General features: G+C 34.3%; 1 protein-coding gene across 2 annotated transcripts in view; it reads right to left on the minus strand.

Moving 5' to 3' along the window:
• The window catches only part of KIFAP3 (kinesin associated protein 3), a gene marked incomplete at its 3' end in the record, with an annotated part of 150,485 nt that overhangs the window by 87,615 nt on the left and 44,393 nt on the right, over positions 1-18,477 (minus strand). For both annotated transcript variants that reach the window (XM_008695960.2, XM_040636200.1), the window contains 2 exon segments: positions 6,262-6,424; positions 17,180-17,358. In XM_008695960.2, coding sequence (XP_008694182.1) covers positions 6,262-6,424; positions 17,180-17,358 — 342 coding nt within the window.

The raw sequence follows: 18,477 nt of genomic DNA on the forward strand, positions 1-18,477 counted from the left end.
AAAAAAAAAATAAAGAGCTTTATGTAAAATGATTAAAACCCTTAATGGTATAAGCCAAGAAAACTTACCTATCAAAAAGACCCATTCCTGGATAGCTACAGTTTGTATTCTTTTTTTTTTTAATTTTTATTTTTTTATAATTTTTTATATTATGTTAGTCGCCATACAGTACATCCTTAGTTTTTGATGTAGTGTTCCATGATTCATTATTTACAGTTTGTATTCTATATAATTTCTCGTATTTATAATTTCTTAACATTTACTGTACTCTCATTTAACCTTTCCCTACTAATATGCACTATTTTCTATATACTGAAGATGAGAATATTGACATATAGGTTAAATAATTTGTACAACAGCACATAGCTAATAACTGATGAAGCCAATATTCAAAGTCATATAGTCTGGCTTCAGAATTCTAGCTTTTAATCAATGTGCTCTGTGCTACTACAGTTGCTTGATACACTACATATGGTAGTATTGCTATAATGTCTCGGGATGTATTTTTTTAAGTGATTCTGGTAATCCTGGAAACACAGTTAAAATAAAATTCAGGGGCACCTAGCTGGCTCAGTAGAGTGTGCGACTCTTGATCTCAGGGTTGTGAATTCAAACCTCACGGCGGGTGTAGAGATTACTTAAAAATAAAAAATCTTTAAAAAAAATAAAAATTCAGAAAAACTGGAAAATACCTTTCAGGATTGTTGCTTGCTCACCAGCGTTCCAGTTCTAATCCTTCCAAGCATGTGCCCACCCCCTTAAAGCTCAGCATGGCCATATGACTTGCGGTTATCATTGGAAATATAAACAAAAATTATATTTGTCACTTCAGAATGGAAGCCTTCAAGAGAAGCTTGCCAATCTCCATTTTCTCTTTCCTCCTTCCCTGGTGCCATGTGGCCTGGAGGTTCTGTTAGTCTTGGTCTCTGATGGTGCTAACACGGACCACCACTTTCTACTCACTCATTACGGGTATATGAGTAAGAAGTAAACATTTGATGTATTTTTGAGGTTGTTTATTAACAATCATATAGCCTTGCCTTCCACTAATAAATCTGATAGGTTTTTCCTGGGAAGTGATGAATAAAAGGGCCATTTTTGTGCCATGATAAATACAAACAATTATAAAGTCTACAAAATGGTTAAGTTCTAAAAATTCATATTGAAATCAGTTACTTGGAATTTGGAACATTTTTTTTTCCATAGGCTCACCTTATAAAAGGCCTACAGAAGCTCATTTAACTCATAATTTATTTTTTTTGTTTTTTTTTTCATTTATTTTATTGTTTTCATCGTAAGTGTAGTCTTTAATCCCATCATCTGTTTCACCCATTCCCCCCACCCACCTTCCCTCTGGTAACCATAGGTTTGCACTCTATAGTTAAGAGTCTTGTTTCTTGGTTTGGCTCTCTTTTTTCTTTGCTTGTTTTGTTTCTTAAATTCCACATATGAGTGAAATCATATGGTATTTGTCCTCTTCTTCTTCTTTTTAATATTTTTTATTATATTATGTTAGTCACCATACAGTAAGTACATCCCTGGTTTTTGATGTAAAGTTCGATCATTCATTAGCTGCGTATAACACCCAGTGCACCATGCAATACGTGCCCTCCCCACCACCCATCACCAGCCTATCCCATTCCCCCACCCGCCTTCCCTCTGAAGAAAGGGATAAAGAAAGGGGGGGTAATTAACTCATAATTTAAATGAAAAAGAGTAGGAAATAGTAGTGCCTTTAAAATTATTAAATTAAAACAACGTGAGATAAATAAATGTAAACCTATAGATATTCTAAATACTTATAGACATTTTGAAGGCACTGTTCTCTAGTATACTTTAATTTCTCTTCCATATGTATATTTTCTCCCTTCCCTTGATCCTGGAGTATCAGCAAATACTCTCTTTTGTTTATTATGTATGACTGCCATTGCTTCCATGGCTTGCAAGTGGAATGAAAATGTGGAACCAAAGAAAGTTATTACGCAAAAGACATAGGAACATTTGAAAAAAAAGAAATTGCTTAAGTTAAAATTCAATGACTTGTGAGCAATGAAAAAGAAGGAGAAAAAAAGACTAGACATATTGAATCTTTCCCTAAACAGAATGATTTCAGAGCCCACTTATTAGTGTTCAGTTAGATCAACGCTGTCATGAGTTTATAAATGATATTGGCTCCTCATATGGCAAAAAGACTGAGTTATAACCAACTTCTCTTTGCTTTTAGTAATTATTCAAATCACAACACCTTTCCATATTTTTTTTTCAATTCATTCTCCATGAAAACTTTTGTGGATATTTTTGTGAGGAGCATTATTTAGCCATCATCTGTTTTATTTCCCATGGAAAGATAAGCCAAGAAGTTACTAAGGTAAGCTAACCATAAACAGCGCCACAGAATCATTTTGCTTTCCATCAGTTTTTACAGATCAGCCAAAAACAGAGGTAAAAACCTCTCAGATTATCCATTTATACTATGTAATGTAAGATCTGAATAATATTAGCTTTTTACTTTCCTTGGTGTAGTAAAATCTGATGCCATAGGACTTTATATTTCAAAGAAAATAATGAAGCAATGCTTTGAAAGAATGACTCCAATGAGGTGACCACTTCTCAGTAGCTCTCATCTCTACCCTATGAAGATTCCAAGGTCATCATTACTTCTCAGTAACAGCCTAAACTATTTTTTATGTATTTACTGAAAAATAAACACATTTTTCCGAATGTTATGTCTTCTTTAGTGGTTTCCTCTTTCCACTTTCATCCTATCAGACAAGTTTCTCTTTTTTAACCCTTACTTCTCTTGAGCTCTAGACCTATGTTCCTTATTTCACCAAACATCTTTGTCTGTGTCTCCAAAATGTCTCAAACTGAATCTATTGCTGACTCCCTCCAACGACTTCCTTCACAAGTCTGTCTTTCTCTTCCTGGCACTAGCATTCTTTTTTTTTTTTTTATTCGTTCATTCATTCATTCATTCATTCATTATTTATTTGACAGAGACAGAGACAGCCAGCGAGAGAGGGAACACAAGCAGGGGGAGTGGGAGAGGAAGAAGCAGGCTCCCAGCAGAGGAGCCCGATGTTGGGCTCTATCCCAGAACGCTGGGATCACTCCCTGAGCCAAAGGCAGACACTTAACGACTGAGCCACCCAGGCGCCCCTGGCACTAGCATTCTAACCATCATTGGGTTTTATGAGTTCTTCCTCCCTCTATCAGTACCCACATTTGAAAAGTAAGCATGTCATATTAAGTCTTCCAATAATATGTACCTCTTTTGCCTCATGCCTGACATACCACCTCCTCCCTATTCCACGTTTTCTGTACTTTTGGTCTTGCTGCTACAACAGACTATGATTCTCATCTTTAGACTCTAGTTCTAGTCCCTCCAATAGAATAATGTCAGATTAATTTCTCCAGAGCAGTACTCTGATTGTGATCCAACTAGATAAAAAACCTGCAATGATTCCCACCATCAATTAAATTAAGTATAACTTCTTAGCATAGCCTTAACCTTCATAATACCACATAGGAGCATAAACCCTTTCTCCCACTATCTTAGTTGTTTTTCCTCATACTGACCTAGCACCACCTGTGCCTTAGATAATGTTGATCACTTTACCTGAAATACTTTCTACAGCCTCTATTCTTCTTCTTTACAAAGATCACCTAGTTAAAAGGACACACCTGTCAATGACCATCTCAAATGGCACTCTGCCTATGAAGTACCAATAAGGGAGCATTCTCTCTTTTGAATCTCAATATATCCACAGATTGAAACATACTTCCCTATAGTGCTTATTAGCACTGTGCTTTGCCATAGATTTTCAACATTTTATTGAATTAAAATAGAACCAAACTTCACACACATCACATGAAAGTAAAAATAAAAAAACCTAGTTTGTCAATAAAAATTTAATATCTATGAGAAGGGCATCTGTACTCAGAGAAAAATAAGTTAGCAATACTTATAGAATGTCCACTTTGATCGAGTAATGATGATGAAGATGGTGGTTGAAAAATGATTATAGCTAATATTTATTAAGAAAATACTATGTGCCAGGTACTATTCTAAGCACTCTATGCAATACCTCATTTAATCTTCAAAAGAACATTAAGTTGGTTATTATTATAATCCCCATTTTACAGATGAGTTTGGGTAACTTGCACAACGTAACATAGTTAGAAGTAAAAATAGTCATAATTCTAATAAGACAGTCTGAACTGAGCTCTAGAAGAGATGAAATAAATATTTTAGGTATTAAATATTATATCTTACATCACAAAATTCACTATTTGTTAACAAAATATGGACTGGGTATCCTGTAAGTAATTTCCCCAAAAACTCTTTTAAATCATTTGTTTTACAAAAGTAGGTCACTGGATACTGAATAAACCAATAGTCTATGAAGTCCTTCAAGACAAGACAAGTATAACTTACTCACCTGCATACACTGAGAATCTGACCTAATACATAATCCTGCCAGATTTATGATAAATAAAGGATCACATGAATTAAATTCAAAGCCCTATCAATTTTGCTTTTTAAGCTTCGTTTCCTTGTTAAATGCATTGTTTTTGTTCCACAAAAGCAATTTTTGAAAGTGCTCCTCAACAGAGTTCCTTCTACAATGTATAATAATAGTCCTGTGCAATATTTGTGGACTGGCCAATGGGCCAAATGTTCTTGGACTGGCTGATGAAAGGTTTTCCTATTCTGAGAAAAGGAGAAAGAAACAAGTTTCCTTAAAACTTCCTTTATTTTAAGGGGAGTTGGAAAATTAGATTTTTAAATTATAGCTCTGCCTACTCTACTTAATCATGGTCTACTTAATATAACTATACAGTGTAGTTTATTATAGTAGTTAATAGATCCAACTTTGGCAGCAGATACAACTGAGTTTGAATGTGAGCTTTGCCTTTTATCAGTTGTATAAACCTGAGTAAAGATCTCAGACAGTGATTCCATGAGATAACATAAATAAAGCACACAACAAAATGACTGGCACAGTAAGCATTCAATAAATGTTACTACTAATATTATAAAGAAAATACTGATGATATCAATGATAGATGGGGTTCATTGATATTAGAGAGCTAAGAACAAACTTAATTTTTTAAAAAGATTTTATTTATTCATTTGAGAGAGAGAGAGAGAAAGAGAGAGCATGAGTGGGGGCGGGGCAGTGGGGGAAGAGAGGGAAAGGGATAAGCAGACTCCCCTCTGAGTAGGAAGACCAATGCGGGGCTCGATCCCAGAACCCAGAGAGCATGGCCTCAGCTGAAGGCAGACACTTAAATGACTGAGCCACCCAGGCGTCCCAAGAATAAGCTCAATTTTAAATCATTTCCTACTATTCTATTACTGTTGGTAACTGTTAAGAAAAATATTTGAAAACAGGAGAAAGCTACAAAAAAAAAAAAAAAAAAAAAAACGAAACTGCAGTACTGAAACAAAGGAACAGAGTCTTAAAAAGATAAGAATTTGCTTTCTAATTAAAAAACAAACAAACAATGGCATTCCACATAGAGCAAAAAAGCAGGTGGACAGGCACTTAGGCATAAAAGAGCTTGTTTAAGGAACTGTATACAGTGTAACATATGTTCAGTATAAACGTAAGTATAAAGTATATTTTGGGGAGTAGCAGGTGCCTATAAAGACAGACATTGAACAGATCATAAAGGATTTTTTAACACTCTTCCAAGAAGCATTAAGTATGAACACAGAGTTAATTCTTGAATCCATCCTTGCTATATAAATATCTTGCTAACAGCTAAAAGAAAACAATGTATTATTAACTGAACCGCCAATACAATATATTCTAACTCAGGCTACAAAAAATTGCCCTTTTATACTTAATGACAAAAAGGCTGTGGCAATATGTGTGTTCAAAAGCAATATTTTAAAAGTATGGCAGAATATAAGAACTTAAATGATATCCGCTTTTTCAAAAACTGCTGAAGAGAAAATAATTTTTCCTTCTTGCTTCCTTAGTAGTACTTTTATATTTTCACTTTAGTTTCACTTTCATATGGGTAAATGAAGTCAAAGTTAAAAAGTTTCTATTCCATTTCATTCTATGGCACCATGGAAATCCTGGCACATGCCATTTTTCATTAATTCATCTTATTTTTAGTATTAAGTTCACAATCAAAGAACATATACAGAATGGTCTCTGCTCAGCAGACTTCGACACAGAGCTCAATTTTCCAATGGTGTTGCAAATTCGAAGCAACACTATCATTAATTTTTAAAAGGCATACCTAGGAGTGCAGTGAGTTTGGGAAGCAGTCCAACTTGTACCATCTTATTCCTCAGTCCTGTGTCAAAGGATAAGTTTAGTAAAAGTCGGAGGGTGATATTCAGCAGGTCTTCATGTTCACAAGGTATCATTTTTACCAGTTTTTCAACGATATCCATTTCCACCTAAGTAATATAATAACACAAATGCAGTGAGGTTCTGTTGTACAATAAGACAAAAAAAGATTACAGATAATAATTTTTCATTATTTTCTACCCTCATCTATATCTATTTTATAATTATGTATTAATCTATTTACTCTCATTTTAATCTATAAACTTCTGTAAAATCAAACTTTTGAGGAGAAAAATTCATATTTCCCTATCATCCCTTCCACAACTTAACAGTGTCAACTGGAACACAAATTACACTGGGTTCTTGAAAACACGTTATTGAATTTCACCTACTAAGAGCTAGGCCCTGTGCTAGCTCAAACAAGATCTTGTCTTGGCCTTTAAGGATTCCACAATCTAAAAAAAGAGCAGAGAAATAGAACAAAAAATTAAAATGCAATGTAATAAAAATGGAATGCACAAAGTCCTCTGGAATCAACATGGAAGGAACTACTAAGCTACTCAGAAGAACAGAAAAGACTTCAAATTAGGAACAAAGCTTTTTAAAATGTGTAATAATTTGATCTCTGGTTAAGAAAGGCAATGACAATCAAAGAAAAAGCCAGTGGACAGGCACGTAGGCATGAAAGAGCTTATCTGGGGCACTGCAAGTACTTTGTATGGACATAACATAAAACATAAGTTAGGAAGTGGCAGGAGCCTATTAAACAGATACTGGACAAATCACAGAAAGCTTTGAATGCTCTTCTGAGAATGCCTGAATGATTTTAAGTCCAGAGGGTGATGTGGTCAAACTAGTAGCATAAAGATAAATATATCAATATGTACAGACATATATAAATATATGCATGCAAAGAACAGGACACAAACAAATGAATAAGGGGGACAGACTGAAATAGGCAGAGATCTAAAGTAGGTACTTCAGAATATCTTGCATTAGACAGGTATATGTGATTAGGGTCTGAATCAAAAAAAGGACAAAGAGGTTGAAGAGGAAATAATCTGAGAGATGTTAAGGAGATATGGTTAGAGAATCTGAATGAGAAGTGAGCAAAAGCACTAAAGATGGCTTTTGGGTTTTTGGCTTAGTCAATGTGTTGGGGTCCCCAAGACTACCCCAAGGTTCAGTAACTTGCTATAAGACTCATAGGACTCAGCATGTAGTCATCTTTATAACTGAGATTTATTATAATGAAAGGATGCAAAGCAAAATCAGAAAAGGGAAAAGGCACATGGAGGCAAAGTCCAGGGGGGTAAGCTTCCTCGAATCCTCTCCCCATGGTCACACAGGATGTGCTTCAGCACTGAATTGAGGCTGAGACTCAGTGCCCAAGGTTTTTATTGGGGGCTAGTCACATAGGAACCTTCTGCCAGCACAAACTAAAATTCTGGACTCCCAGGAAGCAAGTAGGTGTTTAGCAAAAACTACATTGCTTGTGCAAACCATTTAGGTGCAGTAAACTACCCTTATCAGTTAGGGAATATGGGAACACTTCTGAAATCCAAGTTCCCAGATGCCAGCCAAGAGTCAGCTTTGTGAGAAGGCCTATCTAAGGAGAGCTGTCCCAAGCCCTTTTCTGCAGTCAATAAGGTGGATGTAAATTCATTAACTAAGATCTATAAGCTGAAAAGCAGGTGTAGGACAAACAGGACAAAAAATTATTTTTGTAATATTTAATTTGACCTGATATTCAGTGGATATTTGAAAATCTTATAAAACTCAGGAGAGAATCTGGTCTATGAATAACAGCTGAAATTCTAGGACAGGGGTCAACAAACTATGGCTAGTGGGTCTACTCTGGCCCACCATCTGTTTTCACACAATCCGAGAGCATTAAAAATGGTTTCGACTTTTACATTTTTTTTTTAAAGATTTTATTTATTTATTTGACAGAGATAGAGACAGCCAGCGAGAGAGGGAACACAAGCAGGGGGAGTGGGAGAGGAAGAAGCAGGCTCATAGCGGAGGAGCCTGATGTGGGGCTCGATCCCAGAACGCCGGGACCACGCCCTGAGCCGAAGGCAGATGCTTAACCGCTGTGCCACCCAGGCGCCCCTCGACTTTTACATTTTTAAATGGTTGAAAAATAAATCAAATGAATACTATGTCATGACACACGAAAATTTTTGAAATTTAAATTTCAGTTTCCATAAATAAAGTTCCATTGGAGGACACTCATACTCATTTGTTTATAGACTATAGCTGCTATCGTGCTACAATAGCAGAAGTTGGTAATTCTGGCCATTTACAGAAAAAGTTTGTTGACCCCTTACTCTAGACGATTATAAAATCATCTGAAGAGAGCTTGTTTTAGAGTGAGAACTCATAGAGGACAGAACTTATTTGGTAATCTAAGCCTAATCAGAACAAGTTGGTTATAAAAATATCTTACATCTTTGTTACAAAGCAATGGCTAAAAAGGAGAGAAATTCTTAATACCTATACATGTTTCTTTGATAATTACCAAAAGACTTATGAATAATCTTGCTCTACTTTTTCTTGCATTGGAGGTCTAAAGTGATTTATACCACCCTTGTCATATCGTTTCTTTTTTTTTTAGATTTACTTATTTTAGTGAGAGAGGGGGAGAGTGCATTAGCAGGAAGGGCGGACGGAGAGGGAGAGAGAATCTCAAGCCGACTCCATGCTGAGTGAGGAGCCTGACATGGGGCTTGATTTCACGACCCTGAGATCATGACCTGAGCTGAAACCAAGAGTTGGGCACTTAACAGAATGCACCACCCAGGCGTCCCCACCCTTGCATATCTTAATTGCAGTCTTTCATTGACCTCATAAAAATCACATTGCTAATTGAGTCCTCAGCATACCTTTTCCTTTCATTCCATGCTAAGGAGTGAACATTGATTTTTTTTTTTCAAACTAAATTGACAAACCAATAATGATTTTTCCTTCAAACCTCTATCTTCACTTCACAGTCCTACTGTAATCACATCTAGAGCTCTTCATTAAAAAGTACAAATCCATCTCCAAAGACTCTTTAATTTTGGTTCTCCCTTTCTCCTAGTTTAATCTTCTAAGTAGGCTGGGGTGATCAGTCATTTGTTAACTTCCTATGATTTCCACAGAGGGCCAGTGACAAAGATTTGTTAAATTTATACAAAACTGTAATTCTATCACTAGCTTCATTGTTTACCATGAATAACATCTTTTCTAGGTCTATTTATTTATTCAACAAATATTTTTTAAATTAAGCCCTTAATACATATTAGTGAACAAGGAGGAAATGATTCCTGCCTTCATGGAGCTTATATTCTAGAAGGAGTGAAATACAGTAAATAAATAATTCTACAGTTACTTAATTATAAGAGAATAAAACAGTACCATGAAAAAATATGAGTGGATCTGTTATAATCTCAGTGTGAAGAGTTGTCAAAGAAGGCTTCTCTGAGGAAAAATAACCTCCTGGATGAACAGAAGTTATCTAATGTTAACTGAAGAGGTAGAGGAAAGAGTGGCCTAGATGAAAAAAATAGCATGTGCAAAGGTGACATGGAAAATTCAGCATTCAAGGAACTCTTTAAAAATTATCTTTAAAAATTATCCTTCTGACTACAAAGTGGAGAATGTATATGAAGGAGGCCAGAATAGAAATAGCGAGATTAATTAATATGCTATGGAAGTAGTCAGGTAGAGGCATTAGTGATGAAGAAAAACAGGCTGAACTATGTGTCTAGCCCTATGCTGGACAGGGTGGGAGACATAAAGATGAATAAAAAATACTTCTTCTTTATTTGAAAAAGAAAAAGAGAAGAAAAGTAGGCAGAACTTCAGACTTACTTTTAGGATGTAAAAATCTGGACAAGATGTAGTTTCCACCCTAACTGAGAAAATTCCACATATAAAATTGTAACTTAAAAAATAACCATCAGAGAGCTGAGGTTGCAAGGAAATCAACTGGGCTGAAATATAAGGAAAATAGGCACTCTCAAGGAGGTAAGGGTCATGAGCATTTTTTTTCTTTTAAGATTTTATTTATTTGTTAGAGAGAGTGTACAAGTGGGGGGAGGGGCAGAGGGAGAAGCCAACTCCCAGCTGAGCAAGGAGCCTGATGTGGGACTCGATCCCAGGACCACGGGATCATGACCTGGGCCAAAGGCAGACCCTTAACCAGCTGAGCCACCCAGGTGTCCTCACAAGCACTGGTTTATATAGGGCAGAGCCCTGGAGAAAAAACAGAGTTGCCACAGAACTGGGAAAGACGATTGCATGAAAAATATTAAATTGTTAAAGGTCAAGTGTGAAGTAGCCTGACTACAGAACGTGAAGCTGCAGATGCTCAGGGAGTTTGCAACCACTTGGCAAGGTCTTTTTCAAGGACCTTATCAGAAGGTCACAAGAAATACTGGGCAGAGGACAGGAGATAGAAGAAAACTTCCAACTTAGTAGAGTGGGCCTGGGGGAGGGGAACTGCTGCCACTGAGGAAAAGGCATAAAACCCTGTCCAGATCTTTCTCTCTCAGTTCCCCTAAAAAACAAAAGACTTAACATAAGCTTAAACACTGTCACATCCAAAACACAGGTGAAGACTCACTGCAGCTGGGGGAAAGAAACAGAAAAAAACTCCGGAGGAGAGGTGTTGACGGGACGACTTAGGCAGCCCCACTGCTGAGAACTGTGACTATGGACACAAGACCAGGCTAAGACTGACCTAATGCTAAATTAGAACAACAACAAAAGTCTCCTTTCTTTCCCCCTCCCCGACCCTGGTACCAGATGAGCAAAAGCTGAGTAACAAGTAATAGCAGTACATTGTTAGGAGAGGGTTAAAATGAAGTGAGAGGTCCTCTTTGAAGCACAGATACTCTGGGAAAGCCTGAAGTGGAGGGTGGAACATGAGCACTGAGAAAAGCCCTCTGCACACCAAAGACAAAGTAATGCATGGGTGTGAGCTTATAATGCAGGGAGGGTAACCAAATACAGCTCAACTCCTGACAAAAATGACTTAATCTCCCACATTAACAGCCTAGAAAATAAAGTCTGACCTCTTCTAGGCATAAATAGTATTTATCTCAATCTCGACTCATCTAATGGGGTGTCTAGCTTTCAATCAGAAATTATGATACATGAAGAGCAAGAAAATACCCTACTGAAGGCAGTTAACAGAACCAGACTTAGAAATGACCTGTATAATTATCAGAGAATTTAAAATAACATCAAAGAATTACTATTTAGTAATAATTTAAAGTGATTAATATGTTAAAGGCTCTACTGGAAAAAATGCATAAAATTAATGAACAGAGAATTTGCAGAGAGAAAGATACTAAAAGAAATTAAATGGAAATGTTAAATACACACACACACACACACACACACACACACACACACTACAGAGATAAAGAAAACCTTCATGGGCTCATTAGCAGACCTGATATAGCTAATGACAGAATAAGTAAGCCTAGAGGTAGGTCGACAGAAATTTTCCAAAGTGAACCCCCCAAAAATTAAATAAATAAGAAAAGAAGAAAAATGAAAAGAATAAAACAGCAATACAGTATCTAAGAGCCATGAGACAATATCAAATGGATTAACACACATAACTGAAATCCAGTAAAAGAGATGCAGAATGGTACAGAAGCAATACTTGAAGAGATAATGGCTAAGGATTTTCCAAAAATAATGAAAGACTCAAACCACGGATATAAGCTCAAGGAATCCCAAGTAGAATACAACACACACAAACACATACTTATGCCTAGTGAGACATATGTTCAAACTGCTGAAAAGCAAAGATAAAATCTTGGAGGCAGGTAGAAAATAAAAGACTCATTACATATAGAACACAAAAGATAAGAAATACATTACACTTCTTGTCAAAAACTATGAAAAAAATAATGGAGTGATATTTATAAAGTATGTCAACCTAGAATTCTGAAGACAGTGAAAATATACTCCAAAAATCAATAATGAAACCAAAAGCTGGATCTTTGAAAATATCAGTAATATTGATAAACCACTAACCTACCAAAAAAAAAAAAAAAAGGAAAGAAAGGAGGGAAAGAGAGAGAAGAAACAAATTACCAATATCAGTAATGAAATGAGGAATAATCACTTTAGTCCTTTGGACTTTAAAAACCTAAGAAGGAAAAAGTACAAAAATTTTTTTGCCCAGACATTTGACAACATAGATGAAATGGATACATTCCTTGAAAGATAAAAAACTGCAAAGCTACCACTCATAAAGAAATAGATGACATGATAGTCTCACAGGTAAGAAAGAAATTAGATAACTCCAGGCCCAGATGACTTTCTTACTGGTGAATTTTGTTAAATATTTAAATTGAAATAATACAAATTCTACACAAACCCATCCAGAAAAATTGAAAAGGGAATGCTACCCAACTCCTTCTATAAGGACACAGTTACACAGTTATTCTAACAGCAAAACCAGACAAGACATCATAAGAAAACTATAAACTAGTAATCCCTCATGAACACAGACACAAAAATCCTCAACTCAAGTGGTGTTTATTCTCTGAAAGCAAGATTGGCTCAATATCTAAAGTCAATCAGTGCAATTCACTATCTCAACAGTCTAAAGAAGAAAAACAATGTGATCATCTCAACTGATGCAGAAAAGGGATTTAACAAAATCCAACACCCATTCATGATAAAAAGTTTCAGCAAACTAAAACTGGAACTTATGTAAATTGATGGAGTATCTACAAAAAATCTGCATAACGCTGTATGTAATAGTAAAAGACACTGCTTTCCTCCTAAGATCAGTAACAAGACGGATACATATCCACTTGCAGCATTCCTTTTTAACATCATATTAGAGGGCTTAGCTAGTACAATAAGGAAAAAAAAAAGAGAGAAAGAAGGAAGCAAGAGAGGAAGGAGGGGAGGAAGGAAGCAAGCAAGCAAGCAGTGAGAAAGCGAGCAAGCAAGAGCAAGCAAGCATATAGATTAGAATGAAAGAAATAGAATTTTCTATTTATAGATAACATAATTGTCTACTTAGAAAATCTCCGAGAATCTACAAAAAGCCATTACAATTACAAAACTGAATTCAGCAAGGACACAAATATACAAAAATCAATTGTAACTCTGTATGCCATTAATCAACAGGAAACTGATTATTTTTAAAACCAAAATTTCTAATAGTAAAACAGGTATAAATCTAACAAAATATGTGCAAAATATATGTGTTAAAACCATAAAATGATGGAAGAAATCAAGAAAGATCTAAATAAATGGAGAACTATACCATGTTCATGGGGGGAAATCCAGTATGGTTAATATATTGAATCCTGCCAATAGATTAAATGCAATCCCAGTCAAGATTCCAGGATTTTTTTTTTTTTTTTTTTAGGAAATAGACTAGTTGATTCTAAATGTATATAGAAAGGTAAAGAATATGAAATAGCCAGAAAAATTTGAAAAAGAATAATAACATTTGAGGCCTTATACTACCTGATTTCAAGACTTACTATAAAGCTACAGTAATCAAGACAAAGATTTACCAGTGAAAGCACAGATAGGTAGATAAATGAAATAGGAAGAGGGTCCAAAAATAAAACCACATATATATAGCCAACTGATTTCCAACAAAGGTACAAAAGCAATTGCAAAGGCAATTCAGTGGAGAAAGGATAGTTTTTTCAACAAATGGCACTGGAACAATTGGACATCTACATTTAAAACATGAATCTTGATCCATACCTTGCAACATATACAAAATTAACTAAAAATGAATATCCTAGACCAAAACAAAAACAACAGTAACACATATCTTACAAAGCCTCAGAGAAAATAGGATGAACTTTGTTTGACCTTGAGTTAGGCAAATATTTCTTAGATACAACATCAAAATGCAATCTATTAAAAAAATGTTTTTTTGATATCCTGGACTTCATAACAATTAAAACCTTCTTTTTGAAAAGTCACAGAAAAGGAGAAAATACTTGCAAAATATATAACTGATAAAAGACCTATTCAAAATATATACAAACTCAACTTAAATCATTAATTCAAAGACTTTTTTAAGTGAACTAAATTTCCTTTAAAATATATTAATTCTAAAAAGCAAGGTCAGTGTCAGTTCACATCGACAGTAAAATGAACACTTTACTTAGACAAATAACACAACCTCACAAATAGAACAACCATTCCTCCTCTCCACCCCTTCTAAATAAAACTGCCACAGGCCTCATCTGTTACTAATTAAATCAAGTTAGTATTTTTCTTTTGAAATAGCCAGGAGTACACACTGGTTGTTATAACAAACTTAATAATAAAGTAACTGGAGAGTTTTTAAAAAATTAATTTGTATTTCCATTGCAGAAAATGGAACGTGAAATACGTACCATGTAGTCCAATCAGATGGTTAAACATTAGACATAGCTTTCTAATCATCTGTTTCTGATTGATAAAAGCTCAATCCCAAAAACTAAATTTAGTAATTGTCTCAACATGCAATGCCCTTTCGATTCTATGTCTATAAAATGGAATTTATAGTTAATTAGTACTTTTATTAAATGTTTTATATAAAGTGACAGTTTATCAACAATCTATCAGCAAATTTACTTCAGACTTTAAGTAATTCTTTTTCAGTGTTTCTGGAAGCCAAAATCTAAAAGTTGCTTATTATTAATCTTGCTAAAAATGTTCTTTTTAAAAAACATAAAAACAATTTTTCCCCCCTCTGGAAGCAGAGAGAAAGAGTAGGAAGCCAAATACCTGCAGATGTTTCTTTGAGCAAATTACTTAACCTCTCTGATTTTCTCCTACTTCATCTGCAAAATCAGCTAAATCTATATGTGGATGTAAGGTCTAGTCAAGCTCTGAAGATTCTGATTCTATACAATGCCTTTAAATAAACTGCATTTCTCCCACAATAAAAGATGCAATGCATACTGTCTATAGTAAAAATCTGGCTAATCACATCATTTTTATGACCTTGGATGAATGACCTTTCCTGAACCTCTGTTTTGTTTCCTCAATAAAAAGTTAGATTTGATGAGACAATTTATATGGTATCTTCCCAATCTATGATCTAATCAGAAAATGATTTTTAATAATAATTTTGAGATCATTTTTGATAGAATGAACACATAAGTTTACTTCCTAAATACAAATCTAAGCAAAACATAGTAGACACATGCTGATGGCAAATCAATTTGAATTTTGCAAACCTACTAAAGTGAACTTAATCTAAACATGTAAATGGAAGAAAATATACTTCAACTTATAGCAAGGGGAAACAATTATTTAGCTACACTCTACTCAAGAGTATATATATATATATATATATATATATATATATATCTCACCATTTCATCATATTTTTCTTTAAGATCAGTGAAAACAAAAAATGTTTATTATCTAAATAAATTCAATCCTAACAATATCAGGCATACAGTGATCATCAATAATTATATACCAATGATGAAAATGACAGATACTAAATATCTGTGGTTAAAATAAAATTTCATTTATTTCAAATATCACAATTCAAGGCACTTACTAAATCTGATAAATGAGTCCCAGATTTTCAAAAAGCATGCTGTGTCATTCAATGAGCATAAGGTACTTCCTAGTTCATTTAACTTCAAAAGAAGAAAAAAGAGCAAGCAGAAATACTGTATATTTAGAGTATCTGAAGGAGAATCCACTTACAACAATAATACACAGTCATATAATGACTTGTATTAGTATATACTTCTAAAACGGTCCTCAATGTAGTTAAGGTCAATGATCTAACAATTTTATTTCTAGGAATCTAAGAAATTAATTAGAAATATAGACAAATATAGACAGAAATATAGACAATGAGGGGCACCTGGGTGGCTCAGTCAGTTAAGTGTTTGCCTTAGGCTCAGGTCATGATCTCAGGGTCCTGGGATAGGTTCCCAGGCTCCCTGCTCAGCTGGGGGGGCGGGGGGGGAGTCTGCTTCTCACTCTCCCTTTGCCCCGCCCCACCCCCTGCTAGTGTGCTCTCTCTCAAATAAATAAAATCTTAAAAAAAGAAATGTAGACAATGATGTATGTACAAATGTGTTCACTCAGGTGTTATTTATAATAGCTATAATTATGAACAACTTAAATATCTGAAATCAAATTATGGTTAATATATGATCTATCTAATGCAACACTGTTACGTTAGACTTTAATGTCATGAAAAAAAAGCAGATAATTTTATTCTATCTTTACATTATTTCTGAATTGTGTATATTTTTTAGAAGAAGAAATACTATATAATCAACTTGCATGTCTTAAGTCATCACAATATAAGATGGCAAACAGGAACTTACTATAATAATTCAAACAAGAAAATGAAGAGGGTATAAAGAAAGAGGGCATGAACTAATACAACTGCACTGAGAAGAGAAAGAAGGTATAGTTTCAAGAGATACTTAAGAAGCAGAATCAACAGATTGTGGCTACCAGTTGGAATGGTAGGTCAAAAAGGAGAGACCTGGCTAGACTGTAATTCCACATACTAATATCAGAAATGTAGAAGAAAAGATAATATAAGGGAAAATAATAAGCCAGATGATTCTGAAGCACAATCTTAAATATAAATTACTTTCTACATATTATGTTTAATATGGAAAGATTCAACCTATGTAATATGTTAGGAAAAAATTTCTATCCAGATAATTTCAATTAAGTGGAATATGAACTAATAAAGAATATATTTCTTAATGAAGCCATTTAAGTGAATTACTGCTGTTGTAAAATTTTCAATCAGAATTATCCCAGTACGGGGATAACATGTTTACTTTTTATCAAAATAATCTCACTTGAAAATGGTGAATATGGACTATTTAAATGTAAGTTACCATATCATTTTTATTCTCCATAAAAATGCTGAGTTTCTTCAAGAATGACACAACTAGAATAAGTAGCTCAAAATTGTCCCGATCAAGAGCCTTCACCAGCATGTGAACTATGTTCTTGTTCCTCATCTTCAGTTCTGTACGTGTATCTTCAGCAAGATTCAGAAGCAAATAAAGAGCAACTAGAAGAGTAAAATGGGTGAGTGTTAAATGACTGGCATATTGAATCAACAATTTAATAAATCATTTCTACTCAGTAGCATAGTAACAGATGTAGTTCTAAGAAGATAATACATTATTTTGAAAAATTTAACTTATTAATTGGCTCATTAGGAAACGTTTGTTATTACTGAGAAATATATATATATGTTATATAAAATAAAACAATAATATATTGTTATATATATTATATATAATATAATAATACAGAATATAAAACAGTAATAATATAATAAAACAAAAATAATAATATAAAGCTATATATATAAAATAATTTTCTTATGATGCTGAGAAGGACACTAACCATGATTTTTACCCTCTTGGAGTTTAGAGTTTAATAGTAAGCAAATGGCGTTAAAAGTATATGTTAATAATAATAAAACAGCAGACAGGGAAAAATAATTTTATACGTGTAGAAAATAAGGTAAAACGTCAATAACTAGGAGCTGCTATGTTAAAAAGAACTATAAACTAAGAACAAACTAAAGGTTACCGGAGGGGAGGTTGGTGGGTGATAGGTTAAACAGGTGATGGGAATTAAGGAGTGCACTTGCTGAGATGAGCACAGGGTATTGTATGAAACTGTTAAATCACTATACTGTACACCTGAAACTAAATAACACTGTATATTAACAACAAAAAGAACTATAATCCAAACGTATAGTATAGCTAGAGCTAATACTAAAACCTATTTTACATATTCAAACTGATTTTCTGATAATTACTACAGAAAATGCCATATTAAATTCAGTAATGCAATCGTTATACTAGACAAAGTTAAGGTACTGTCTACTAATTCTAAGCAAAATTTCTTTTAGATACCTATAATAAAAATGCTTAGGTTCTCGTAAGAAACTCGTACGATTCTTCCCTTTTCACAGTGAGAATTTGTAACATATAATGTTTTCCATCTTGCATTGACTGACAGGAAGCTTCAGAGTGAAGACCTGAAAGGTTTCTGTCAGAATCTGTAGGCTATTATGATCAACACAATCCTATGGCCTTGGTTTACTCATTATTTTTGCATTTCATTTCACGTATTCTTATAAGCCATCTCTACACCTTAATGAATATAAGAAATA

This window comes from Ursus maritimus, unplaced genomic scaffold (assembly GCF_017311325.1).
Source record: "Ursus maritimus isolate PB19 unplaced genomic scaffold, ASM1731132v1 scaffold_2, whole genome shotgun sequence".
Taxonomy (NCBI): Eukaryota; Metazoa; Chordata; class Mammalia; order Carnivora; family Ursidae; genus Ursus; species Ursus maritimus.